Here is a 27,835-nt window from a genome sequence, read left to right on the forward strand (position 1 = left end):
GCAGGGGGGAGAGGGCCAACTCCAGGAGTGCCAACTTGAATAACATATTTGGGGTGTGGGTGTCCAGGTAAGCCCTGCCCTACATAATGGATCGCAAGACCCGGACACACACGTTATTTCTGAATGACAATACCCATCCATTTTGGGGAGGCCCAGCGGCCCCCTCGAATATTTTATTGAGGGACTTGGACCTTGGCCCCCAAGAATTGTCTCTTCTGCGACCCTCTGAGGGAATTGGCGGGACAGGGTCACGTGGGGCTTGCTTCAGGGTAAGTGCGTAAAACTGCACCTCCAGTCTCCAAGGCGTTCGCTAGACGCACAGCGTCGCCTGTTGTTGGACCCTCGCCGTGGGAAGAACGTGGTGGGATTTCTCTCCCCCCCCCACTTTTTTTTAAATCCAGTAAGTCCTGGGCTTGACTGGTTGGTTCAGTTTCTAGGAGGAGATGGCAGCTAAGGCTGGCATCCTCGCGCCGCTCGCTGGGTGCTCGCCCGCTAACCAACGCGCGGAGCTGCTGCGAGGATAAAATGGGGGAAGGGAATAGAAGAACCGCGGGCCACCTGTAGCTCCTTGCAGGAGAGCTGGGAGGTAAATGTTACAACGCTGAGACCCGGCACCTCCAGCGCCGTCCCCCCTCCCCGCATGCAAAGGAAGAGCGGTTGTTTGAAAAGGCACCCACCCCCTGCACAATCTGACCCAAATGGCAACATGGGGAAGCTGCAAGCAAGTAATGCGTCCGGTGTGTGCCTGTCTCATTCCACCACCACCCCTGTGGTTCTGTCTCTTTTTTTTAAGGAGAGGGAGCTGCTCGGCAGGTGCAACTAGACAGGAACAGACATGCCAGCAAGCTGCCATTCAGCCCACACGAGATGGGCAGGCACCTGTTTCTCATTGCGAGGAAGAAGCTGGAGCACCTTCTTTGAAACCCACGCAATCAAAGCTCAGCCGGATCTTTCGCTGCCTGTTGCCAAATTCACGGAAGGAAAAGCGTTGCCAAAGGGAGAAAGGGGCGGGCCTTTGTTTCCCTCTCATCAACTGCTGCAACCAAGGTACCAATTTGCCACAACACCCAGTTTCAATTTTACGGGAAGGGAGGACAGGGTGATCTCTGCTGCTCCACTAAGTTTCGCATTTGGGATCAGCATCAAAGTAGATGCCCTCCTACAGGTTGGGGAAACAGAGTGGCACTGGGAAAAGGACTGAAATCCTTCTCTCCCTGCCTCCCTTATTCATAGAAGCATAGAATTATAGGGTTGGAAGGGACAGCCCACAGGGAAGTTTTTAATGTTTGATGTTTTACTGTGCTTAATGTTTTAAATGTTGGAGGCTGCCCAGAATGGCTGGGGCAACCTAGCTGGATGGGCAGCATAAAAATAAATTATTATTAACAACCCCATACCAACTACTGCTCAGTGGCATAGCCTCTCACAGGGCGGATGCAATCCATAACTTATTAACTGTAATTTATTATTTATTATTAAAAACATTATTATTACAGTACGAGTTACTGAAACCAGGCTAGCAGACTCTAAAAACAAGCTATGGATTGCAACCACCCTGTGAGAGGCTAAGCTGCCATTGAACATTATTATTATTATTATTAATCATCTTCTTTGGTGATCACTCCTAGCAGAGTAAGATTGTCTTCCATAAACACAGCTTTAACAGTGTCCATAAGTGCGCAAGTGACAGTGGAGGCCAATTCTGGATCCACATGTCCTTCCACAGTGGGCACATTGGTTCCCGGGCGGGAGTTGATCACGGTGTGGATTTGCCAAGTGTGCCTTCCTCTTAGCACGTTTGTCCCTTGCGTCCCGAGTTCAAGTGTCTTCAAAGCCCATGACCCCTTTAGTAAAGGCTGTTCTCCCATTGGAGCGCTCACAGGCAAGTGTTTCCCAGTTGTCAGTGTTTATACTACATTTTTTAGATTTGCCTTGAGACAGTCTTATTAATAATAGGCTGGATGGGGCACAATATTGGGGCAACTTCAAACAGCAAAATACCACAAACCATCTTCATTAATGGTTTCTGGTGTTCAAATGGCCCCACCCCTGCATGAGGTAGCTGTAGATCTGGAAACCCCAAAGTTTGCCGAAGAAGAAAAACAATTATGAAGAAGCCCACCAAACCAGGCCAATGGGGGGACTGTCGGGCACAGTGGCTGCGAAATGCGGTTAGAGAGAAATGGAAAGCCAGATGGGAGACTGAACTGAATGGAAAGCCATGGCTGAGTGGAAGAGCATACAGGTGCACACTCCACCCTGATGCATGTGCGTGATGCTCCCTTGTCAACAATGATTCCATTCTTCTCCTCAAGTGTCCCACCCTATTAAAACTGCATTGGTATGCCTGTAACTAAAGCTGCACGCCAGGAACAGGTTCATTCCCCTTTAATTTGTGTGCTCACCCTGTTGCCTAACAGCCTCGGGAACCGAGGCAAGAGAAAGAGCCAGATTTGATACTGGGCACAGAGCACACTTACGGTAGCCCTTGGGGACACCCCACACAAAGATGCAGCTCAACATTTGGCTGCCGTCATTAGGTATGACAGCACAATTAAAAAACTAGCAGACTTATCTGTTCTAAGTCCCTCTTGGAACCAAGTGCGGGTTGTCATTTTCGTATGAGTGGTTACTGTAAACTAAAGAAAGGGCCCTAGGCTCAGTGGCAGGTCATGTTTTGCACGCAGCAGGTCCCAGGTTCAAGTCCTGCCATTTCCAGGTAGGGCTGAGAGCCCTAACTGAACGTAAGGAAAGCCACTTCCAGTCAAAGTGCAGACCAGCTGTTCCCAAACAGCCCGCCGCCACATGGACTGCTTGAAAACAGGCAGACCACCCAATTGTTTTTCTGCCTGTTGTAGCAATGCACTAGACTTCTAGTTATGCCCACTTTGGACATGGGGTAGGTTGATGCTGCAGCCCCTCTCAAAAAACCAACTCCTTTCTGGCCTGTTGGTATGCTACTCTCTGGTGTGCCTGGTCTTACTGACTCCCGAGATTCTCAGGTTGAAGATTTGGTAGCAGGAGCTTTATAAAGAGATATCTGATCTAAATAATGCAAATCCCAAACAATCATCATAAAAGCACGGAAGGGGAAAATGAATAGGAATAAACTGAAGGCGAGTAGCAAACACAGTTGACGCCCATGACTTTTTTTGGATAGTAGCAGAACGGGAAATACTTAAGAGCTGCAGAATGAGGCTATTCAACATTTCTGGAGAAGCAAATCCCTCTGAATCCAAGCCAACTTGCTCCTAAGTGAACATGTGCAGCTGCCTGTCAGATGCTGCCTAGGATCAGCTGACTTTTGAGTTTGCCACACTACTCCAGGACATTGGAGATTTGGGAAAAGAAAGGATTGGACACACTAATGAAGGATATCAGAAAATAAACAGGCTCAAAGTGAGCCTTCTTGCTCAAGGAGCCATTCACAACTAAACAGTTGCTGGAGGATACTAGATGGCATAACATTTAACTAGCACCCTGCAAGTCGCTCCTTTTGCACTTATGTAATTGACACGCTACACAGGCCTGATCCTGGATCACATGTGTTGGGTAGGAAATGGATGGATGGCTTTTACAGCGGATCCAATGCAGACCTCAGCAGCGGACTTCAACTAGCGATAAGATGACTGCAATTCCTCTGGCGTGAAGTTCCCACAGCTTTCCATTTCGTAGGCTGGGTGCTGTTGCACTGGAAACCAGTCATATGAAGAAACGTGTTCAATGTTCTTTTTTTTAAAAAAATGCTTGAAGACACCCTGTTCTACTTTCCCCTTTCATCTGTGCCAGCTAGGGCAGCAGGTGTCCTTAATTTTGACTAGGTGAGAGCTGATAATACTAGTTAGCACTCCAGATACGATATGTATTGGGGTGGGAGGAAGAGACCCAATTAACCACGAGGCAGGTTGTTCTTTAAAAGTGGGGGCTTGACATTTTATTTGGGTCAAGAGTCACTCACCTCTTGTTGCAAGCCACATTCCAAAAGTGAGTGGGGTGTGAGACAGACAGTGGGAAGAGTCAAGATACTCCTGCAATTAATTACAGACACAGGGCAATTATACTTTGGAAAATGCTCAGGTTTGGAAACCAGTTGCTGGCATTTTCAAGATGCAGGAGAAGGGGGAGTGGCAGGGAACCCCCCCAAAAAAACAAGCTTGCGCCTATGCTACATTTCTGGTTGGAGAATAATAATGATAATGATAATTTATTATTTATATCCCGCCCATCTGGCTGGGTTTCCCCAGCCACTCTGGGCGGCTTCCAACAGAAATATTAAAATACACTAATTTTACTGGCTCCAGGAGCTTTTAAAAACCTAACTGCAGCATGGTGCCAGTGGTGGGAAAAGGCACAGCAGGGTAGATGGAGAAGATCTTCTGGTCCCCTATGCCTCACCCTCTACCTTAAAGATCATGGTGGCTTTTAAGGCTATCTGAGGATTGTTCCAGATCTTGCTCTGCTCCTGGCTGCCTAGGTGGGAGCTGGCACAAAACGCAGAAGCTGCGTGCTCTCCTGGGCAGGAAAGACCTCTTACCCCTGCTAGACAAACACCCCTTTTCATCAAATCCAGAAGTGACAATGGTGCACCTGAGAGAGGTAAAATATACTTCCTTTCCCAGCACAGCGTGGAGTTCCTAAATCAGTCAGAGCCGGATATAAGGCTGTGTGCTAGCTGCCACCTTGACAGATCCAGGACCATAGGCAGAAGCATTTACTCACCCAGAACAACTGCCTCTTGACAAATCAGGTCCCCTCACCCTACCTTGCCCACCCCCCATCGAACAACTCTTTGTATATATGGAATGAGCACAGCTCTACCAATCCCAACGGGCTGAAAAGCTGCCTTGTTAATGTGAGCTGAGAGGGTTAATACCGGCAGCTCAGCAGTCGTCCTGGATCACGGGGGCCTGTTCTCATGTAAACAGGAAGTAAACAGGAAGTACCTGTGTGTACTGTTGTAACTTTCTGTTATATGAGACTCTGTATGTTTTTATTCTGTCTGTTCGTGTCGCAGTTCCAGCCGAGGATGGAGTTGAACTCTCCTGGCTGTGAGCTGCCCTAAGCAATAAATCTCTTTGTTTTAATGAACAAGGGAGTGGACCCGAGTTATTTCACAGGCACGGAAAGGCACGGAGAGTCGGATAAAGCTTCTGCTGCTACGGACTGTTATCTGAACTCAGAAGGAAAAGTTTCTGGACGTTTTAGAAACGAGGCTGGACATTTGTGACGGAGCGTACTGGGCGAGTATTTTTTGCAAGTGTCTGCAACACAGCTAAAGTTGTTCGTAGGCAGATAGATTTCTCTGCTATCTTTCTGTCTCACAAAGCTGTGTTATTGATAATTGCCAATTAGACAATTGGACAATTTAATAGTTAAATGCCCATGCATTAGGGACTTAATAAAGCAATTTCTGTCCACCTCAATTCAAACACCCTTAGGTCTGGATTAAACAACAACAACAAGCCTTATCGACATTTTAAAAACATTTTTATTATACTAAATGTTTGTCTATTCAAATAAAATACCCAACCGTCCCAACACCATTAAGGAGTTGAGTCTTGCCAGTTTCTTGTTCCATGCCAATGGAATCTGAACACATCAAAAGGCAAGGGCCAAGGCTGTGAAAAGAGTAGCCCTTTGGGGCATTAAGACACATTATAACCTTGGCTGTTTTGTTTTTAACCCGCAGACATTGCTGGCATAGCATTTACTGTGGACGGATTCTGATGTACAGCGATATCCGCAACAGGGAAACATCTAAAACGCTCTCTCTCTCAAGCCAGCTTCCCACGCAGTTAATCTGCTGGGTTTTATTATTTTTATGCTCAAAGTGGAGGAAACACATCATTGAAGGTTTTCTCTTTGGGGGCGGGGTGGGGTAAGAACTCCCAACAATCACTTCTCCCATCTTTCTCTTATCAGATGGTACTTCTTGAATGGTTTCTTTTAGCAGCTGGGTTCTAGGTCAGGCTTCTAGGCTCCACCCTAAAGAGGCGTTGTGGCTTCTCTGGCCACATTGAAGCACATCAGCACAGATTAACATGCCTGGGGTTGCAAGCTTCTCATGGAAGAGCCTTAACTGGACCTGGCCTCGCTGGGAAATGAAAAGTCACCACATTCCCCAAAAGCAAAACAAAGCAGATGGACAAAGGTTTCAATGGGCCCAACTGCACACTATCCAAATAAGAACGTCCATTGCGAGTGACATATTAGTTGGCAGAGCCACCATGCAAGAACTCTCACTTCCCTTCGAAGGTATTGCGTGACTGCCAAAACATAGATAACAATGAGTGGCGCTGCACTCTGGAGCTATTTCAACCCTTGGGTATTTTCCTGGATTTTGGAGAAACCGAAAGGAAACAGGCAGACATTTTTGCCTCCTCATCTACAAAAATGATGGCCCAAACAATTAACTCAGTGATTTTCAAGTAGTTATAGCCAATCTGTTTATAGGAAAAGGGAGATTTGCCTGGATTTAACCAAGTTGCCCAACTCTTAGAGATTATGGAAATGTTTTATGAATGCCCCAAATGAAGAGGAGGAAAAATGATAGGCGAGATTGTGAAGGTGGGGTCACCCTTTTGACAGCAGGTAAGACCAGATTCCCGGAGCAACAGAGCTGGATGTCACTTTCAATGCAACCTTAATGTTAGATTTGTTGGAAGATTAAAAAAGGTGTTTAGCAAAAACAACAACAACATATTGCTTCATGAGGTATGCGAGAACTGGACTTCTGTCATCTAAAAATGAATTTGTACTTAATTAAGAAAGTCTGGGAAGTTCTCAAAAGACAGTCACAGACACGGCTAGGTTTTGTCATTACGTAAAAGAGCAACCATCTTCCCATGTTACCAATAGAGGAGTTGATGCTTTGTGGAAGAGATATCCCACTACACTTCGCATCTTTTCACATGCTCAGGCCTTGGATTCTGCAGAGGCAACTGAAGTTTAGTCGCTTTCAAATTTGATGGAGTTTATCTGCGTGGAGATCGCACCGCCACAGTAACTTCCCCTTTTCTTCTTTGTCTTCTCGTGTCGGAAGGATTTCCCTTTCGTAAATTTCAGGACTTCGTTAGCCTTTTCACCCCAGTCACCTGCAGCTCCTCTCTGGAAGAGATAGCGAGTCAGTGACCAGCAGTCAGCAAAGGAACAAAGAGTAGTTACTGAAGAGGTGATGCTCCCTAAAGCAAGCAGGTCCTAGACAGTCTGCAAAAATTCCACAGTTTTGCACAAACTACAGTCTGGAGGAATGCAACTCTTATCTTCCTCTTACCTTGGCATCAAATGAATTGTTTGCTACTCGTGCATCCACCTCAATCTCTTCTGCTTTTACTCTGCGGAAAGGACTGGACTGCTGTTGAAAGAAAATTGGTATTTTGGTATTTTCCTGCAGTAGCCATTGTGCTAATTTAAAGCAATGAGCCCCAAACTACATTGGATTTATGGCTGTATGCTCCCAAACAGTAAAGTTAAGAATCTTCCTGGGGCAGAAATGCTTCATGATGCCCCAGGGACTAGATCAGGGGTCGGCAACCTAATTTCCGGCAACAAGCGGCCCATGGGGGTTGTTTAACTGGCCCATGGACCCCCACCGCCCACTTTGTCTGCTCCCGTGCACCGCGCTAAACCGGTGCGCAGAGCAGGGACCGCCTTCCGTGACGCTGGCCAGCTTCCCATTGGCTGCAGGAAGTGTGGGAAGTTGCGCACACTTCTTCCGTGCTGGAAATAGCATTTGCGCGTGCATGCGCACTCTGTCCCGGCTCACCACGGTGTCTGCGGGACCATGAACCGGCCCAAGCCACAAAAACTTTTCCAACCCCTGGACTAGAACCACAGATGCCAGGCTGCTCCTGGCAAATATATAGCAACTCAACAGGGTTTCTCAGGGTAAAAGGAGACAACCAACAGAGATGAAAGCTTTTCGCAGCTCTTGTCAAGAAGGCAATTCCACCCCTTCTTCTGAGATCCTCTCAGTCCTCCTCAGGAGACTGAGAAGAGATATGGTGGCCATCTTCAAATTATCTCAAGGGTTGCCACATGGAGGAGGGAACAAACTCGTTTTCTCCTCCTCTGGAGGGCAGGACTCGAACCAATGGCTTCGAGTTACAAGAAAGGAGATTGCAACTAAACACCAGGAAGAACTTTCCGACAGTAAGAGCTGTAAAGGTTGTAGGCCTCTCCTTCCTTCGAGGATAAGCAAAGGTTGGATTGCCATCTGCTAGGAATGCTTTAGCTGAGATTCCTGCATTGCAGGGGGTTAGACTAAATGACCCTTGGGGTCCCTCCCTCCCGACTCCACATCTCCATGATTCTTACCCGCTTCATCTTGGGGAACGTATGTGGCGTTTTGGGTTTCTTGTTCTTCTCAGCATTTGGTGTCTCCAGCCCCTGGCTGTCCTCCCTTTTTCGTTTCTTCTTGGATTGGCCTGCCATGTTTCAACACAATCATAAAGGTAAAGGTACTCCTGACCATTAGGTCCAGTTGCGGACGACTCTGGAGTTGCATGCTCATCTCGCTCTATAGGCTGAGGGAGCCGGCGTTTGTCCACAGACAGGTTCCGGGTCATGTGGCCAGCATGACAAAGCCGCTTCTGGCAAACCAGAGCAGCGCACGGAAACGCCGTTTACCTTCCCGCCGGAGCGGTCCCTATTTATCTACTTGCACTCTGACATGCTTTCAAACTGCTAGGTGGGCAGGAGCTGGTACTGAACAACAGGAGCTCATCCCGTCGCGGGGATTTGAACCGCCGACATTCCGATCGGCAAGCCCTAGGCTCTGTGGTTTAGACCACAGTGCCACCCGCGTCCCTAACACAATCATATCTTACTCAATATAAGAGAACAGCCCATAGAATAAGCAGTCGGGTGGGGTGGGAGTAAAATTAAGAAATGTTTTGTTGCGACCTACATCCAGTGCTAGTTTAATGACCCATATTCTATTTATCCAATGAACATAAGATGCACTACAGTTACTGGGGAAAGATTGCACATGCAGCATTAATGCATGCAGTCAAGGTGGTTAAAAATAAAAAATGCTTTTGGAGGAAAAATCTTTCTCGACAGTTTCCTGTTTAAGTTACATTATAGTCTAATCAGGAAATAAGGATTTGTTTTAAGTTTTTCACGCGTGCTAAAACACAGGCTTAAGTTGTTTTTTAAAAATTTTTTCACTTCCAATAAAATACAGCAGAAAAGTGGTCCAAACATAACTTATTAAACCTCACAATAATTCCATAATTATCTATTTCTAATAGTATAATCAAATCAGTAATTTTTGATGGAAGTGTAAAACCTATGCTGAAAATTTATTATTCCAAAAATGAAACCTTCCTTTGGTTGTAAATATTAAGATTATGCCAGCACAGCAAGAATGAGTCTTCCAGCAAAAAAAGGAGAAAAGATTTAAATCAAGCCTTACTGACTAGCGATTTAAATCAAATCCACCCTGCATGCAGTATTAACTTTCTTTCATATTCAGCATTCCCTACTTCCTTCCTGGCTAGCAGTGACGTACCTCCATTTACAGCCCCATCACCGTCATCTTCATCATCAGAACTGCTGCTCTCCCCATCGCTAGCCGCTTCAGATGTGAGCGTCTTGGAAGATGGCGTTTTGCCTGCAGGCGCGGATGAAGCTTTCGATGCCTTTTTCTTCGATGGCTTGCTGTTTTTCTCTGCTTTATTCTTTGCCACTTTGGGCTCGTCGTCGCTGGAGCTGTCGGAAGAGCTGCTGCTGTCGGGCTCTGCTTGCTTTGAACCCACCGTGTTCTTGCTGCCGGCCGATTTGGAAGCCGACTTACCAACGAGCTTGGCCTGCGGCTTCTTAGTCAACTTCTGGGCAGGCTTGCTCTGCTCCTCTTCACTACTTGAGCTGCTGCTGGAGTCTGAGGAACTGCTTGCTTGGGAGGCAGGGAGGCTAGGTTTGGATCCTGACTTGGGGCTCTTTGCACCAGTTTTGGGGGGAGCGACTCTCTTATCCCCAGAGCCAGCATCCGCCTTCTTTCCAACCATCACAGGAATCTTCTTTGCCGCCTTTGCAGCCGGTTTAATGGCAGGAGTTTCATCCTCAGAGCTGTCAGAATCTAGGAAAGGGCATTGCAAATTTTAAAAGGAGAAATTTCAACGACAAAAGCAGGGCAGGCTTCTGCACACACTATTTTCACAGTTCAGTTTCAGGTGGGGCGAGCTGTACGTCCACAGGACAAATCCAAATACTAGTGTTTTCACTATTCAAGGAAGAGTAGGAGGGGAAAGGATTTGGTCAGGAAAGCTGACTTATGAGGGTGTGAGATTAATTATAGGGTCCCTGCCCTTACTAATTATCAGACAGATTGGCACATGAGATATATATGTGTACATATTTCACGTGCAGCGATCGGATTGTTTACTCATTGATCAGTGCCCATGAGGTTTGTGTATGTCTCACCACGTGCCAACAGTGAGACAACTTCAACGAAGCAAGGATACTTGATGGTTTTTAAACAGACCGGCACCTCTTCTGTGGCTAACTGGAGCATAAATAAACATAGGGAATAGGCTCGGTTAAGTGATTGGTTCATAAGTCCTTATTAAAAAAACAATGGCTACTTAAACTGTGGAAGGTTATGGTTTCTATAGACCTTCTACGTCAGGGCAGTCTCTTGTGAGCTGCAACAGAACCCGCAGGTCACACACTGCCTTGCCGCATGGGGTGGGGACAAGCCCAAAATTTGGGATTTGGGGAGGCAGTGTGAGGGCTGGGGAAGTGGGGACATAAAATGTTGCTGAGGGACGCCCAAAAAGGCCTCAAGGGTCACATGCAGCCCTTGGACGGTGGCATGGATCGAACCCCGATTTATATCCCAAAGCTCATCGGCAGGGCCACACTTAAAGCCCAAAGGGCACAAGGAGTGGTAGAAGAAAATCAAGCAAAGTACTTGCAGCATTGTGGCTTTTACTTGTTTTAGATATGGCGAGGAACACATCCAGGGATCTGTGTAACTGTGGCCAGATCTTGGAAGTTTTCGTAATATGGGAACAGTAATGATCAACATGGAGCTTGTATGCTTGTAACCCCAGGTACCTGAGCTTTCAGAAGAGCTGGTCGCTGCCTTTGACGGAGCGGGTTTAGCAGAAACCTTTGTTGCAGGTGATTTGGCAGGAAGCTTCTTGTCTTCTTCAGAGCTACTATCTATGCACAAAATCCAAACAAGACAGTTGTTTTAAGTCCCAGCATATTTTAACCTCGCACCGCAGAGATTCCAAGCGAGGTGTGTGCTTTAAACGAAAGCAAACAGAAGTGCTAATGATAGCTTTACAGTCCTGTGCTCAAGATATGCCAGGTGGGGTTTTCAAGGCGTTGCAGAAGCCCTGTTGTGCCAACATCTCTCGAGATAGGCCTCTGTCAGTGGAGATCAAGCGGTGCAACATCACAGATATGCTGATGTAACAATGTCCAGCAGGAAGTCCAACACTGGATAGAGGCTAGAGTATGATAGACAAGGAGTGGACATACACCAAACCCTCTGCTCCCTTACAGCCCAACGTTGATAAATTATTACGCTGACCTCAGGAGTGATACAAGTCAAAAAACACCCACTGAATCAATGGAGGCTAAACAAGCAACCTATCCTACTCCGCCAGGACCCCTGGACAGTCAAGTCCAGTCAAAGGTTGACTATGGGATTGCGGCGCTCATCTCGCTTTCAGGCCAAGAGAGCCAGCATTTGTTCACAGGCAGCTTTCTGGGTCACGTGGCCAGCATGACTTAACAGCTTCTGGTGCAAGGGAACACTGTAACAGAAACCAGAGCGCATGGAAACGCCGTTTACCTTCCCACCGCAGTGGTACCTATCTATCTACTTGCACTGGTGTGCTTTTGAACTGCTAGGTTGGGAGGAGCTGGGACAGAGCAACGGGAGTTCACCCCGTTGCACGGATTCGAACTGCTGACCTTCTGATTGGCAAGCACAAGAGGCTCAGTGGTTTAGACCACATCGCCACCTGCATCCTACCAGCAGTATATAGAGCCTCTAACAGGGAGGCATACGATACCGCTCTCTGTTGCCCCATGACATGCGCAAGAGTATACAAAGGTGAACTCTGGTGATGGAACTGTAAGGTAGCACTTTCCACCAACAGTCCAGCCTCAGGAATATACAAGAGCAGCTTGTAAGACTTATGGGGCATGATTGTTTTTAATGTCTGATGTTTCATTATGGGTTGTTTTAATATTCTGTTGGAAGCTGCCCCAAGTAGCTGGGGTAACCCAGTCAGATGGATGGGGTATAAGTAATAAATCAGCATCATTATTGCCAGGTATTTTATTTACATTCGTACCTTGGTTCTTGAAATCCAAGGCGCAGCTTCCAATTGGCTGAAGGAGCGTCCTGCAGTCAATCGGAAGCCGCCCCGGATGTTTGGCTTCCGAAAATCGTTCAAAAACAGGTTCACTTCCAGGTTTCGGTCATTCAGGAGCCCATTTGTTCAGGAGCCAAGGCATTTGAGATCCAAGGTACAACTGTATTTATGTATTAAGATTTATACACCACCCTTCATCGTAAGATCTCAGGGTGGTTCACAGAATAAAATACAGGGTTAAAAATAAGTAAATAGGTAAAACCAAATAGCCCCTGTCTTCCGACAGATACATTTTAAAGGCTATAAAATATTAACTAAAGGCATGGTTGAAGAGGAACGCATTTGCCTGGCACCTAAAATATATATAATGAAGACGCCAGGCGAACCTCCCTGGGGAGGGCATTCCACATACGGGGAGTTACTGCAGAGAAGGCCCGTTCATTCTGCTATTTTGCCTCAAGCCTCTGGACATAAAACGTCCAAGAGAATCCCCCAATCCACTCCCAAGCACAGTTCTTCATCAAGTGGCTGCATTTGCCCATGTGTGAGATATCCCCTGTGCAAAGTAACTCTGCACCAGTTGTATACATCAAAAGCAACCAACAGGTAGCCTCAAACAGAGGGTACTTCTGTCTCGCTCACTGCCTCCATAATATGGAAATCCAAACGTTTTCTCAGTAAAAGACACAGTGATAAAGAATCCAGAGAACTTGTTTGTTTGTGGTACTCACCTGAGTCACTGTCTGAACTAGTCTCTTCTTTTTGGGTGGAAACAGCAGCAGATTTGGGGGTAGGCGATGGCTTAGCCACAGGTCCTTTAGCTACAAAGAAAAACAGGCTGCTTTCACTGAACCCAAACAATTCCAATCTAACAAACAGCTCATACCCAGAGGTTTTTTTTTGGAGAGGTTTACACACAGTTGTTCAGCTTTTGGAGGGGAAGGATTGCCCAGAGTTGAGATTTTTTTTGGGGGGGGGTTGCCACCAATTGCTCACTCGCCTGACCGCCATTGCCAATCTCATGCCTCGCAAAAGCCACCGATCAGCTGCCCACTTGACACCAGCAGGCGCCAATCGCCCGCCCACTTGCTGCAGCCAATTGCTAGCAGGCCTTGACGCAGCCACCAATCACCTGCCCAATCACCACTTACAATCTTCTGCTCGTGGCTGGCATCAATTGCACTGCCACCCTATACACTATCCATGTATAGGACACCCTATATTTAACTATTTTTTATAGTAAAAAACACATCGTCTTATACACAGAAAAATACGGTATGTACAACAAGACTTTTTAAAAGCAGCCAGCCCAGCCCAAATCAGAACAGTCCTGATATGCTCCCTTTAACTACGAAGGTTTCTGGAGTTGGGGTGCTTACAAGCATCCTGATCTCAGGCTACCTAAAAAGGCTCCTAGCCTTTTGCAATCAAAGTCTGATATGCAAACACTTTAAACTGAGGCGCAAAAGGTGTTTGTTAACATGCGTTCAGCCAGTGATTGTGGGGACTTGTAATCTTACATGTTTCATGACAGAAAGGCTTTATTCAACTGGTAAGAGGCCTATCTCTTTGTTGGTACAAAGCCTTTTGCCAGCCAGAGAAGCCAGGAATTCTGGAATATACAGAACCAAGGCCAACCTTGGAAGCTTCCTTAGTTTTCTAGACGTTTTAGCAAGTCGTTAGGCAGTATCCAACAGAGAGCATATTTTATACATGTGCATCAACCCCCTGCCCAAAATGCAACAAAACAAGGACTGTCTCCCGAGTCCCCTCCATCAAATATGGACACTGTCACCTTAATGTTCAATTCCTCTCCACAAATACATACGTGCTGTTTTCTTCTTGGGCACCTGCTTCTTTTCATCATGGTTTTCCGCCTTTATCTTAGGAGTCTTTACAGCTAGAGATTGTGCTTTGCCCTTCTTCGACTCTATGGACGAAGGAGGTGGCACAGCGCTGTACTGGCCTGCAAAGGGACAAAAGAGAATCTGGTGGGATGGGGTCTGCCAACAACCAAAACACGAGAGACAAATATGAAGCTAGTCACATTACAGAGTGTGTGTGTGTGTGTGTGTGTGTGTGTGTGTGTCTTAAATCATCTAGCCAAGAGGATCTGTGCAGCATATGCTTCTCAAAGTGATACTGCAAGAAGTCAACCATTTATGGCACACGTTGCTGGTGGTTCTCTCGGACCACCATCTCCCCAAGTGGCAGGGTCTTGTCTCTAACCTTGTGCTATGTCTCTGAAATGCAGCATAAAGGGTGGGAAAGCCAGCCTATGTTCTACTCAAGCTTTAAGAGACAGTAGGCAGGGGACAGTTGTGGTTTGTGTAAAGCATGCACAGGTCCAAAAGGAAGCCCAGGCTTCAGGCAAACTCTGGGGAAGGAAAGAGAGCTGGAGCTATAATTCACCCCATCTCCAGGCTAGTAAACCCCATATGTTACATGTTACATATAACACAGGATTCGAGGAAGGGGCCACAGGACAGGCACAGACTGGGCACCTTACAATAGACAAGCACAAAAAAGAATTAATTTCAGAACTTTATTCTTCTTTCTCTTTTTAAATCTCTTGTCTATTACTTCTTTATTTCTCTTTCTAGAGAAGAATCTTTATTTGCATTAGCCACTAGCCATAGCAAAAAAATAAAATATACTGAAGATAGAGGTAAAAACTTAACTACAGTATAGAAAATAAATTTGGGGGGGTTTACATCAATATTCAAATAATAGATCTTATTCTAATTGCCCCCGCTAAAAACCTTGCAGGCTTTGCTGTCACCTGATCATCTTGATCTGCTAAAAGAAAATACACAGTAGGAATGGTTGACCGACGCTGCATGGACAATAATAATTTTTCCTGCTTTTCTGTTTCACTCTTTTTCCTATGTTCTTATTGTATTTAGATCAATGTTTTAGCGTTGGCCGCAAAAAAGGGGGATATTTGATATTAATCTTTGTATTGCTCTTTAGAAATCCTAGTAAAATTTATTCCCCCAAAAAAGAATTAAAATACGAAATGAGATATAAAGCCATTAAGTCAAAACACCAAACAACGACACAGCACTCACAAAACGCCCTGGGTTAAAACACATGATTTAAAATTACAAAAACCATTTAGAAAGGTCTTCAAAAGAAAACAAGGAGGGTAAACTTCCCTGGAAAAGGTATTCTGTAACCAGGGTGCTCTCTCTCTGGTGGGTATGTTATTCAGCATTGGCATTAATAACCTGGTCAAATTGCCCCGTCCCATTTAATAATCTTGTAGCGCTGCTCTGGAATCAACTGGAGCTTCAGGAAGGATTTTAAGCATCTGCCAGCAACTCACCTGCCTTGGGCTTTGCCACTTGCTTTCCACTTGCTGAACTGTCAGATGAATCATCGCTGCTGCTGCTGCTGCTTTGCTTCTTTGTGGGTAGACGAGCACCTTCAGGTTTGGGCTGCGCAGTTTTCTTTGGCTCACTCTTATTACAGGGGAGAAGATGACCCACCATTGCCCATTCATTAAGGGTGAAGTTTTAAGAGCAATTACCATCCAAAGGTACTCATTTGCTACCCTACCAGGCACACAACGCAAATACAAGCAGGGGACATGAAAGTCTATTAAAAGAGAATTTATTCCAGGGGGATAGTTAAAGACTCTTGCAGGAAGAAGTCATAGGGATTCTTTAAAGACCAACAAATGTATTGTTTCGTAAGTTTTGGTGGGGCTAGAGTCCAGTTTGTCAGATGAATAAAGTAGCTGTCTAGGAGGACCGGACTACATACCAGGAGTCAAAAAAGGATGAAAAATGAAAAAACAGCTCATTCCTTTTCTCTCTTTTTTCGTAAACAAGGTAAAATGACGCAGCAATGCAAGAGGCAGAATAATGTGGCATTATCTTACTGCTAATACTTTTAAGCTGCCATAAGTTTTGAAGCACTCCAGCTGCTTATACACGGATGTTCTCCTTAACAGCATCACCTGCTTACTGTTTAAACCAGGCTAGCATTACTGAATCACACCAGAAATACTTCCTGAACTATATTAATGCATAAATGTGTGTTATAGACCATTTTCCATGTTGCAGATGATGAGATCACCCTGTGAAACTCTTCCTTTCCCACCATGCGGAGAAATCATTTTTATTTTAGCGAGACTGTGCTTAGAGCTGCAGCCTTAGTTCTCATGCAAAAAGGAATAAGCGCTACAAATACAAAGTTTGATGTTGCTGTCCTCCAGTTACTTGGAAGGGAAGCCTCACTGATCTCAGCAGGTCATTCCTAGTGAAAACACATAGAACTGAACCACTGGCTGCCCTTTATATCCGTAACTTTTTTTTAAAAAAAACACGTCAGTAGTAATCTAAATCTGACTGTATCTGATTTCTATATTGATTTAGGAAGCTTGCCCTGTTATTTCCAATCCATTTCCCAGCATGGAATTTGCCCTTTCTGCTGCCAATGGAATACTGAAACTCTCACCTCTCCCAGTGAACTTATTCATTACTCTTTATCTAACTTGCCATTAGAGCATGAGAACTTCCCTGGATGGACGCAGCTAATCAATCAGTATCAGAAGTTAGTTATTTTTGTCCCAGGGTACTTAACTTTGCATTCTCTCAACTGTCATCCTGTTTTCAAGTTTTTATGCTTTTGGAGTTCATCAAACTCTGGTTGAGATTCCTTCCGCAATAACCACAGCAGCAGCAACAGTTATTTTATTATTTCTACCCTGCCCATCTGAATGGGTTGCCCCAGCCACTCTGGGTAGCTTCCAGCGTATACAAAAATGTAATAATTTGGTGTAATCTGAAAACTTGCTACCTTGCTGTCCACATGGTTTGCTAAATAGCACCAATTTAAATAGAGAAAACCGGGGCGGGGCAGGGGGCTCTTCCAATCACTTCCCTAGAATGGTCAATCAATTATTCCTACTTCTTGTTTCCTATTTTTAAACAGTTACCTATAAAAAGGATCTATCTTTTTGCCACATAACAACTAGGTTCTCTTAAAAGCCCTTCTGTGAGGAACTTCATCAAAATCAATTTTTGAAAATCAATGATGTGGTCTACTGCAACACTCCTATCTACAGGAATTAGGATATAGAAAGAGAGACATTTCTTTTTATTAATCCTAATAAAATGTATTCAAAAAATATTTTGGGGGGAGTCACAATACAAATATACCCTGTTTCTACGAAAATAAGACGTAGCCATAAAATAAGCCATAGCAGGATTTTTAAGCATTCAAGGAATATAAGCCATACCCCGAAAATAAGACATAGTGATAGGCACAGTAGCAATGCCGGCCGCGGCAGGAGGAGGAGGAAAAAATAAGACATCCCTTGAAAATAAGCCATAGTGGGGTTTTTTTTTTGAGGAAAAATAAAATATAAGACAGTGTCTCATTTTTGGAGTAGTAGAGGCACAGTATCAGCTGAGAAATTCTGGGGTGCATAATCTCATAAGGAGAAAATATAAAAGTCAAGAGATTTTTTTATTTTCTCCATGTTCACAGGGAATAGCTAGAAGATTATGTCTGCAATCCTTTGCACCCTTAATCTGAGAGTAAGCCTGTCTGAACTCAGAGGAGTTTCTAAATTGAATTTTGGAGCAGACATGTGCGCCACAAGTCTAAGACAGACTTGAGAAGAGGATCGTGAAAATGAGCATATAAAATCTCGAGTGCTGCAAGTCTAAATAGGCCGCAGTACTAATACGAAGGCTCCACACCAAGTATGCCTGCCTAGTTCCCATGCTCTAGTGTAACTGAGTTCCCTCCAAACAAGAAATAAATACAGGAAAGACAAGCGTTAGAAATTCTAGCCACCACACAAAGATCTATTGCTTACCTTTGCAGGTGGACCCTTTTCTGCATCAGAATCCTCACTGCTGCTGCTACTGTCACTGCTACTTTCTGCTTTGCCATTGGTAATTTTGGGCGCCCCCTTGGTGACTTTTGCTGCTGGTTGTAAAAGCAAATAATATTTGATGCACAGAGGCAATTAGAAAGCTCGAATCCAGCTATTGCATATGCATAGTGCTACAATATTTTTTACTGCCCCTTTTCCAAGTTCAATTTGCTGGGCTGTACGGTATGATACGTTAATGATCCAAAAGTAGTGAATACTATTTCTATTGCTTTCAGTAAGGTCTAGTTTACTTTAAAACAGGATTCATATTTATTTGTACTTGGCTTAACGAGTTGGTATTGTGCAGTCAAAAAACCCCACAGCTTTTCTGAGCACATTAAAAATTATATATTCATAGAATCAGAGACTTGGAAGGCACCACAGCAATCATCTAGTCAAACCCCTTGGAATGCAGCAATCTTTTGCTCAAACCCACAACCCTAAGATTAAGAGTCTCATTCTCTAGCAACTGAGCTATCATAAAGGAGGGAGGGTCTTCAGCATTGTTTCAGGCCTGAGGTCTAGAAAAGGAAATTCATATTGTCCAGGTTTTATCCCCGTTTTCAGTGAATGGCCTTTTTTTTTAAAAAAAAAACTTTTATAACTTTTACTTTTCTACGACAACACAGTAACCTAGAACAGGTGCAGCAGAAACATTTCCAGCAGAGAAAATAAAAGCCAGTCTCAAAAATACGCAGCACATAAGCCGTGGTTCAGAACACAAGCTCTTTGTTAAAATCAGATTTTTTAAAAAGCCCGGGAGAACAAAAAGAGTTAAGTTTTCGCCTGATGCAAAAATTACCACCAAGTTACCACCAGACAAGCCTCCATGGGCAAGGCATTCAGCAACTATGGTGCCACCACTTAAGCAGGCACTGTTCTCAATATTCACCCATCACCTGCCTGAGGCACCTGTGGTAGGGCCTGTGAAGATCTCACAGTTTCGACAAGTATGTGTGACCTAGAGAACGTGGTATTTCAGGTATTCTGATTCCAAGCCATTAAGGGCTCTAAAGGTCAAAACTAGCACTTTGGATTGGGCCAAGAAACACAATGGGAGCCGGGGCAGCTGAGTTGGTATGATCCTGGCATAGCATGATTTGATTCACCCTCCCATTTAATCTTGCAGCTCTACCTTGGACCAGGCGGAACTTCTAGACCATTTCAAAGGCAGCCCTATGTGTCTATCATCTGTGAAACAATCCAAACTAGAAGCAACAGAAGTCAGCTGCGTCTACAGAACAAAACTCTGGTTTTACACGTATTCAATGAACTCAAGAGCCACAAAATCCTTCCAGAGCTCCCCTTGTGAGATATTGTTAGCCGCATTTTGGTTTTCTGCACTAACGCAGGCAAGTTACCTGGTTTAGAAGCTGGCTTTGCTCCCTTTTTGCCTCCCTCTGGCTTTGGCTGCTGCTTCTTTGGAGCTTCATCTTCCGAGCTACTTGAATCTGAACTAGAACTGCTGGGTTTCTTCTGCGGATTTGTTTTCACGATAGCCTTCTTAACTGGGAGACCTGTTCCCTTCTAACAAGAGTAGTCAGTAAACACCACAAGCCACATTACTTTTGTAATATTTTATATAATATTTAGTTGACTATAACCCTGTCTTCAGCAAAAGTTGGCCTTAACAGCATATCCTGGCCTTGCTTGGCCTAAATGCTCAAATGCCCATTATTATTATTATTCTGCTTCTCACACGACATCAACCTATTCTATGTTGTCCCAGGGAAGCAAAGCATGTGAATGTTACCAGTCCAGTGTCATAGCAGAGGAGCGCTCCACCCTTCTCTGCTCTCACTATGGTACATTTGCTGGCAACTTCATGAATAAGTTACAAATACATGTCAGAAGCCTGGAGGATGGGGTCCAGTACGCTTTCATAAGAGCCCATGGTCACCATTTAATAGTTTCCCGAAGCTGGGTCTCCAGCTGTTTCTGGACTACAACTCCCATCATCCCTAGCTGGTGGGAACAGTCGTCATGGATGATGGGAATTGTAGTCCAAAAACTGCTGGAGGCCCAACTTTGGGAAACCCCGATTTAACAACTCTATTATTCCATGTTCATATTTTAAAGACATTCCACCCTCAAGCTGTGTACAGAGTATATTCAAAACCAGCACTTTCAGAATTATAGCTTCAATAAATCCATACCCTACCCAACAAATGACTCCTAGACACTTGGAACAACCAGGAGACCCATAGCAGAGGATTCCAGGAAATGTTCTAGTGTGCATGCTCATTTTACATAGGGCGCTGGCCACTACTGGACCCCATCACTGTTCCATATGAACCAAGAGGGCAGTTTAGAATATACAGCTTGTATTTCTGCCCCTATGCATTGCAGGTTAATATGAACAATGGTGGCCTCACTGCCAGGGTGGATAAAAATTAATGTTTTTTTAAAAAAATAAAAAATCAGTTTTTTTAATTTAAATCGATTTTTTTGATTTAAATCGGATTTTTTTAAATAAAATGCTTTTTGAGGAAAATATATTACCATCCAAAGGCTATTCCATCATGATATAAAGATTAGTTTTTTAATTATGTAGAATAAGGTTGTATATGTTTAATTTTGGGGGTAAATAAATTCCATTAATCTATTCACAATGTCATGCTCTTCCAGAGGTTTTTTGTAAGATTATTGGGCAGTTTCTCTGCCTACAGGATATTATCACAGATGCTTGGTTTACTTTTGCAGTTCTCAAAACTGAATTTGACTCAACAGACCACATGCCTCTTCTTCACAGCAAAAATGTTATAATATGAACAGAGTTGAGAAAAAGACCTTAATCCTATTGTTCTACAAACCTATGAATACAGAAACAACCCCTTCAGTGCTAAGTTTCAAGAAAATCAGTGAATAGAATAGAAACAATATTTTTCTGATTGTTTGGAGTGGACAGTATTTAAGTTTTTCATGTGTAGGCTGGGCTGACAGTCTAAGTTTCTTAATATATATATATATATTGTTTATGTTTAGCCAAATTAGTTAACAAACATGGATGTTTGTTGAAACAAATAACATATGCTGTAATGTTATTGTTTCAGTTGAATAAATCTGTTTAAATTGTTATTATTAAGGTAATGATTATTTTTCTCCTTCCTAAGTACAACAGTAAAGTTGTCCAAATATGAATGATTAACCTATTAAACTGGGGATAAAAAACTAATATGAAAAGTTGTTATTCTAAAAATCTTCATCTACTTGCATATTAAAGTTATACCAGCAAGAATTAGTCTTTATGTAGAAAACTATGATTTAAATCAAATCCACCCTGCTCACTGCCTTTCAAAGAAGCTTGCCACCATTACTGATTTTACAGAGGAATCACAGGGTTCCCTAGAATACCTTTGGAAATACTCTGTAAAGCTTCCCTGGAGGAGAACAGGGCATCACAACTTCAGTTGGTTCCCCTTGCTTCCTTTAAAACCCATTCCTTACCACCCTTTTTATTTTTTAAGCAAACCCTTTCCAGAACAACCCTCATTTCCACTGACTGCATGTGCTGGTCTTTACCCAATATCCAAAATTATCTGTCACCATGTTTTAAAAGTTTTGGATGAAGGTTGAGAGTTCTTTGTAAGCGACCAAGCATAAATCTTAGGGGTAGGGTAACTGTTTTTTGCCTTCACATTATTTTCTATCCTAAACAAGAATGTCATTGTTATTAAGAACACTAATAATAATAATAATAAAAACAGGGCTGGCCAGCTCACAGAGCCATATGAGTTTCCATGTTTTGTAGCTTTCAGGGCATCTTTAGGACTTTTCAGGACTTAGGAGGAGCAAGGGCAAGAATCTCACCTTTGCTGACGACTTCTTCTCCTGCTCTGAATCGGAAGAGTCGCTGGAATCCTCGCTGCTGCTCTCAGCTGTCTTTGCTGGCACTTTGGCTACAGCAGCAGGCTTGGCTGCTAGATTTGGGGCGGGGGGGTGGGGAGAAAAAGAAAACACGGAGTCATTTAGAAAGGAATCTAGCTCCATCTTCTTTATCTTAACGGCAGACAGCAGTCAGCAGAAGTTGCTATTGCAAAGAGCACCCCCCCAAAAAAAAACTTCTTCCCACCCTATGAACAGAATATTTTAACCCTAAAATAAAGCTACGTTTGCAAAACATCTGCATGTGTTGGTTTTAATATCAGTCGTGTAAAACACACCCCTCAGTTTGGGTTGGATTTTGTTTTCTTCCCCTAAAAAACCTTCAAGTGGATTTACGTGATTTCCATATTTTCCCCCACTTGCTGAGCAGGACTCCTTAAAGAATCTACAGCCCCCCTTACCTAATATTCTTTGGCCATGGACTTCCAACTGCTCTGAGTTATGTTTATGATAAACATTACGGTATAGTGGAGCCTTTACTCAAGGACACTGAATAACTTATTTGCTCTGGATTGTTCAAGGAGCCCGTGACCCGTATCTAAATGTGGACAGAAACAACGGGAGGAGAAAGGCGTTTCCACACACAAGTGATGTAACTGGGCTACTCCTTGCTGAAGCAAAACTAGCAGCCAAGTATGAAGCACCTTATCTGTATACTGGAGCAAACTAACACAATCTACCTAGTTTTTTAGCTGGGGGCTTCTCATCTTCACTGGAGCTGTCAGAACTGGATGAAGATTCTTTCTTTGCCTTCTTCGCTGGAGGACCATTGGGAACAGCTTGTCTTTTTTTGGCTTCAGGCGACCTAAAGGAAAACATCACAGTCACTACAGTGGTACCTCGGTTTATGAACACAATTGGTTCCAAAAGTCTGTTCATAAACTGAAGCGTTCATAAACTGAAGCGTTCATAAACTGAACTTTCCCATTAAAAGTAATGGAAAGTGGATTAATCTGTTCCAGACAGTCTGCGGAGTACTTAAACTGAAGTGTTCATAAACTGAAGCGAACTTTCCCATTGAAAGTAATGGAAAGTGGATTAATCCGTTCCAGACGGGTCCGCAGAGTACTTAAACTGAAGCGTTCATAAACTGAAGCATGGATGTAATTGGTTCCAGAAGTCTGTTCATAAACTGAAGCATTCATAAACTGAAGCGAACTTTCCCATTGAAAGTAATGGAAAATGAATTAATCCGTTCCAGATGGGTCCGCGGCGTTCATAAACCGAAAATTCATAAACCGAGGTGTTCATAAACCAAGGTTCCACTGTACTGTGTAACTGAGCTATGTGTGAGGTTCATCCGTGACCCCAGGTGCTGGTAGAAAGGCAACAGTGTTAGGTTTTCTGTTCCTAAGAACACAAGAAGAGGCTGCTGGATTACTTAGGCCAATGGCCCGTCTAGTCCAGCACCCTGTTCTGACAGTGGCAAACCAAGTGACTGTGGGAAAACCTGCAAGCAGGAGTCAAGCACAAGATCCCTGCCCCCTCCTGTGGTTTCCCACAACTGGTATTCAGTTTTTAACAGGGTGGATTTGATTTAAATCAATTGAAAATCATTGATTTTTATCCACCCTGGTTTTTAAATCCTCTCTCCTAGCTCCTTCACAAATGAATCAAAAGCTCCATCTTGGGGGGGGGGGGAGATAGGCAAGAAGAAACAGCAGCCAAAAAAGAATGCAGGACTGGCTGAAGGAAGATGGGAAACAGAGGTGTAACTATCGTCGTTTTAGGATCCAGCAAGATCTATTGAACTGAATTTGGTTTACTTCCTTGTAAACATGGGTATGACTGCATTGTTAGCTATCACAGTGCACCTACTTTGTCTGAGAGTGGAATCCTTTCGTTCTTGGCTTTGGTTCAACATCTAGAATAACCGGGAAGGTCCCGTTACCTCCTTCTGAGCACCACAGAACTCCCTGGATTGTGGGGTGGGGTATCTTCGCATTAGTTCTGAGCAGACTTCCCTCCACTTGCAAATACAGTAGTGGTACTCCATATTGGGGGGGGGGGTTACTCCCGATTTCTCAAGTATGCACAAACAGGAAGAAGAAGAAGAAGAAGAAGAAGAAGAAGAAGAAGAAGAAGAAGAAGAAGAAGAAGAAGAAGAAGGAGTTTGGACTTAATATCCCTCCTTTCACTCCCCTTAAGCAGTCTCAAAGCAGCTAACAATCTCCTTTCCCTTCCTCTCCCACAACAAACACTCTGTGAGGTTCTGCGAGGTGAGTGGGGCTGAGAGACTTCAGAGAAGCATGACTAGCCCAAGGTCACCCAGCAGCTGCATGTGGAGGAGCAGGGAAGCGAACCTGGTTCATCAGATTACGAGTCCACCGCTCTTAACCACTACACTATGCTGGAACTGCATGTTTGGGGGGGGGGGTTGGGGGGAGGAAGAACTGCATGTTAAACTGGTCCTCATGCTAACAATGATAAAAACTGAACACTCCCTGCTATACTGCTGTGTGATGAAAACATGTGCATCGAGCACACACAATAACAAGATGTGCAGAACTACAGTGGTACCTCGGTTTACGAACTAAATCCATTCCAGAAGTCCGTTCTTAAACCGAAACCGTTCTTAAACTGCAAGCACAATGTGAAAATCACACCCACCCACCCCAGATGCTTGTGAATTGGTACGCTTAGCTTACTTTTACAGCTAGGTTTACTCACAAAGCAACCCAGGACAAATAAAGAGAATGCATGGGCATGTATATTTGTACCAATACTGAGAGGTGATGTACACACTAGATTTTCTTTGGTGGTTCTCATCCCTCAGCAGTTGGATTTAGATTTGTCAAGGTCAACAGAACCAGTTTAAAAGAAGAACATGTGGTTCTCCTCATGTTGATGAAACCAATCAAACGTAGGCTAGACCTATGTTAAGACTTCCTTTGAGGCACTGATGGGGTCAATGAATTCATATTCTTTCATTACCATCTCATTTACTTGGTGTTATTCCAATTTGTGAAGCATCTTTTATAGGCAAGTCCTGAGTCTGATTCACCAGAACTACCCACACTCATATTCCTAGTTTGGCATCCAGAGAGAGCGAGAGAGAGCGAGAGCGAGAGAGAGAGAGAGAGAGAGAGAGAGAATGAACAGCTTTACACAAACAAACAAACAGGTAACCGATGAAAAATTGCTTGGAACAAACAGGCAGTGATTCTCTCTGAAAAACCACACTACTTACTTCAGCCAGTAGTTGAAGACATCAAGGAGAGAAGCGGCATTGGGGTCTTGTTTTGTCTGAAATGCAAACACAATGAAAAAATGATAAAATATTGGGGGGGAAACCTTTTTGACAGTAAGTTATGATGCTTTGGGGGGACCAGTCTGCCCTCCTTGCAAGCAAGCACCATGTACTGTGTCCTGCTGCCCAAACCATGGGCTCCTCAGGCGCTTTCGCCCATCGTCAATAATCCACTCTCCCCACCCCCAAACCCAACAGCCCCTCAAAGTAAAAGCACTTTGCCTCAGTCCATCAGCACATTTCCTTCCTCCTTTATAAATTACTTACCACTCATCCATCTATGCCAGGCATCCCCAAACTTCGGCCCTCCAGATGTTTTGGACTACAATTCCCATCTTCCCCGACCACTGGTCCTGTTAGCTAGGGATCATGGGAGTTGTAGGCCGAAACATCTGGAGGGCTGCAGTTTGGTGGTGCCTGATCTACGCGGTGCCTTAAAGATTGCTTTGTTAAACCCTCCTGTGGTACTCAGATGAAAGGTGGTATAGAAATTTAATGTATAAATAAAAAAAGACTAACTTCCACAGAAGCCCACAGATCAATTCCGCCCCCATTAGGGCATGTCATTTTAGGTGGTGAAACCTAATTTCTGTGAATTTATTCAATGAGGGAGCCTTAAAAGTATGTTTGTGGTTGTGAGGAATTCAAATCTGCTTTGCTTTTGTGGCTGGACAACATCTAGCTTGGAAAGTCTACCAAGCATATAGCTGCTTTTGGAAAACAAAAAACAGTTTTAATTTCGCCTTCTGAAAATGTCAGGTACGGTAAATGATAAAGGTAAGATTGATACAGAAAAGAACTGCAAGTACTTGGCAACAGCTTTTTTTAACGACTCTACACCATATTGCACACATTCTACTTGCCAAGCCAACTAAAATTCTATTAATTTAACACAAACACACCTTTGGATTCCCCAGCCACGTGACAACGTTTCCTCCCCTCATTTTGGAAATGCACAAGTTGCCTAGCGCCCCCCCCCACGTGCGCAGAGACGAGAAACATCTGCTGCCTCGAGACAAGCGCAGCACGTCGCCTCTCCATGGGAGAAGCCCCCCCCCCGCAAACTGCTTTCCCTTTGCAACTCCCATCATCACACCCCCAACCAGCCCCTTCAGTTCGGGATCTGAACCCTGACCTCCAAATATGGAGTCGTCGTCCTCTCCCACCTCACCTGGCGAGGCCTCCCCTTGGGACGTCCCTATTTTCACTGGATAAATGTTGGGAGGGCATGCCACATTGCTGGCGGGGAAAAGCCTGACCCCGAGACCCTTCTTCCAGGGATTTCATGCATCCCTGTTGCCTCCACGCGGGTAAAGACACACGCACGCACCGACACCCCCCCCCCAAAGAAAAGCAGCAGCAACAACAAGAGCCGCACCCCCGCGTTGCCCCCCTCACTCACCACACCGGCCGCTTTCCCGAAAGCCCGCGCCGCCCCCTCGAAATGGTTTTCTTGCAGGAAGGCGAAGACCAGTGGGAACAAATCGCTCGGCACCACGCGCGCCTTCGCCATGTCGCCGCCGGAAAAGGAAGCTGGAGCCCGGCACCGGATATTTAACAAAAAAAACGCGGCGCGTGGAGAGGCGCGCGTGCGCGCGCACACAAATCCACACATTCTCGTTTTTTATTGATTTGAAAAGCGATGGCTCACGTCAACAACAACAACAACAACAACAACAACAACAACAACAACAAAAACCCCACCACCCCAAAACATACAGATAGGGAAAAGTATCAAGCGACACCGCGCAAAATTCAATCGACTTTTTGCTCTCTCTCCTCGCTACACCAACCAAAGGGAGAACTGGCTGGCCTCTCCGTATTTTGGCATTATTTTCAAAAGAGAGATGTCCGGGATCTTGGGGTTTTAATTGGGCACTAGCTGATTATTATTTTTATTATTATCTATATTTTTAAAAAAGCAGCTCTGCCAGCGGCCTGGCGCAACCTTTGGGGTTTTTGCGCCGACGCGGTGGGATTTTACGCAGCGTGTAAACGATTGTGAAGTTCAAAGCGTCTTGATCCCAGAAGTAGGAATGTTTCGGTTGTCTGGCCCACGGTGGATATTAAGTTATTTGTTTGCTACGCGAAAATATAAGACGACCGCTGAACTGTTTGTGGATAGATGGATATAGCATGTTCAGCCTGCATGGTTCATATCGCCAGGGATGATGGGAAATGTAGTCCAGGAACACCTGACGGCCGACACCTTGACTACTTTCTTTACGTTGGAAAATGTGGCAGGTGGCGAGCGCCCGCTAGGGTTTCAATGGTAACCCAAAGGGAAAATCTGTGCCGCGGGAGTCCTTGACTCCAAGGGTTTCTGATGTGGACAGCAATGCTCTTTCTTCACTGATACACAAACAAGAGCAAAAACCAGAGTTAAACTAGTTTAAAGCAACAGACATTCCAAGGAATATTGCATTGGCCGCAGATACCCTGTTTCTCATATTTTAAGACATACCCATA

The 27,835-nt window shown here is 44.5% G+C and overlaps 1 protein-coding gene across 4 annotated transcripts; it reads right to left on the reverse strand.

Annotated features, from left to right (window-relative positions):
- Window positions 1-5,465: 5,465 nt before the first annotated feature.
- On the reverse strand, window positions 5,466-26,895 carry NOLC1 (nucleolar and coiled-body phosphoprotein 1). Of its 4 annotated transcripts, none has more exons than XM_088669460.1 (14): window positions 26,769-26,895; window positions 25,307-25,362; window positions 22,797-22,921; window positions 22,042-22,148; window positions 19,593-19,758; window positions 18,172-18,281; window positions 15,667-15,802; window positions 14,167-14,304; window positions 13,070-13,159; window positions 11,062-11,169; window positions 9,515-10,081; window positions 8,317-8,426; window positions 7,274-7,354; window positions 5,466-7,107 (listed from the first exon to the last, which is right to left on the reverse strand). In XM_088669460.1, exons 1-14 carry the CDS (start codon window positions 26,877-26,879, stop codon window positions 6,949-6,951), a joined length of 2,064 nt encoding a protein of 687 aa, XP_088525586.1. In that variant the 5' UTR covers window positions 26,880-26,895; the 3' UTR covers window positions 5,466-6,948. The 4 variants fall into 4 exon arrangements, with proteins under 4 accessions (XP_088525586.1, XP_034993925.1, XP_034993924.1 ...); XM_035138034.3 differs by having other exon boundaries at window positions 18,172-18,284; XM_035138033.3 differs by having other exon boundaries at window positions 22,042-22,151.
- Between the last annotated feature and the right edge of the window lie 940 nt (window positions 26,896-27,835).

This window comes from Zootoca vivipara, chromosome 5, assembly GCF_965207765.1.
Source record: "Zootoca vivipara chromosome 5, rZooViv2.hap1.1, whole genome shotgun sequence".
Classification (NCBI taxonomy): Eukaryota; Metazoa; Chordata; class Lepidosauria; order Squamata; family Lacertidae; genus Zootoca; species Zootoca vivipara.